The 692-nt window shown below is 46.4% G+C and overlaps 1 protein-coding gene across 1 annotated transcript in view; it reads left to right on the top strand.

Annotated features, from left to right (window-relative positions):
* The window catches only part of ASGR1 (asialoglycoprotein receptor 1), a gene marked incomplete at its 3' end in the record, with an annotated part of 3,204 nt that extends 2,518 nt beyond the window's left edge, over positions 1-686 (top strand). Inside the window, exons 4-5 of the mRNA XM_006761695.2 lie at positions 10-108; positions 623-686. Coding sequence (XP_006761758.1) covers positions 10-108; positions 623-686 — 163 coding nt within the window. The remainder of the gene's footprint in view (positions 1-9; positions 109-622) is intronic.
* Positions 687-692: the final 6 nt, after the last annotated feature.

Genomic DNA, 692 nt, shown 5'->3' with positions numbered 1-692 from the left:
AGGGGTGTTGGGACACTGAGCAAGTTTCTCCCCCAGGAGGAGGCGTGGGCAGGAAGATGAAGTCCTTGGAGTCCCAACTGGAGAAACAGCAGCAGGAGCTGAGTCAAGGTGGGAGGGGGGGCCCGTGTGCCGGGGCCACGTGTGGAGCACAGGGCGTCTCTCAGGCCGAACCAAGGGGTCTTTCTTTCTTCTTCTTCTTTTTTTTTTAAAAAAAATTAAATGTATTTTTATTGCCCTGACTGGTTTGGCTCAGTGGATAGAGCATCGGCCTGCGGACTCAAGGGTCCCAGGTTCGATTCCGTTCAAGGGCATGTACTTGGTTGCAAGGCACATCCCCAATAGGGAATGTGCAGGAGGCAGCTGGTCGATGTTTCTCTCTCATCGATGTTTTTAACTCTCTATCTCCCTTCCTCTCTGAAAAAAATCAATAAAATATATTAAAAAAATTTGCAAGTCATATCTGCTCCATTTTATTTAATATCAACAACCTGCATCTTAATTCTAGTTCACAAATTTATAAAACCTTAACTATTATATATACTGTATTATTTTCTCGTGTATTTAGAACTTTAAAGATATTTCCTCCTCACTCTCCCCCTCCCCCCGCCCTCCGACCCCCCAGATCACTCCAGCTTGCTGTTCCACGTGAAGACCTTTGTGTCTGACATACGAAGCCTGAGCTGTCAGCTGGC

This window comes from Myotis davidii, unplaced genomic scaffold, assembly GCF_000327345.1.
Source record: "Myotis davidii unplaced genomic scaffold, ASM32734v1 scaffold37, whole genome shotgun sequence".
NCBI lineage: Eukaryota > Metazoa > Chordata > Mammalia > Chiroptera > Vespertilionidae > Myotis > Myotis davidii.
The sequence above is the reverse complement of the archived record's forward strand: the minus strand, read 5'-3'. Positions and strand labels throughout refer to the sequence as shown.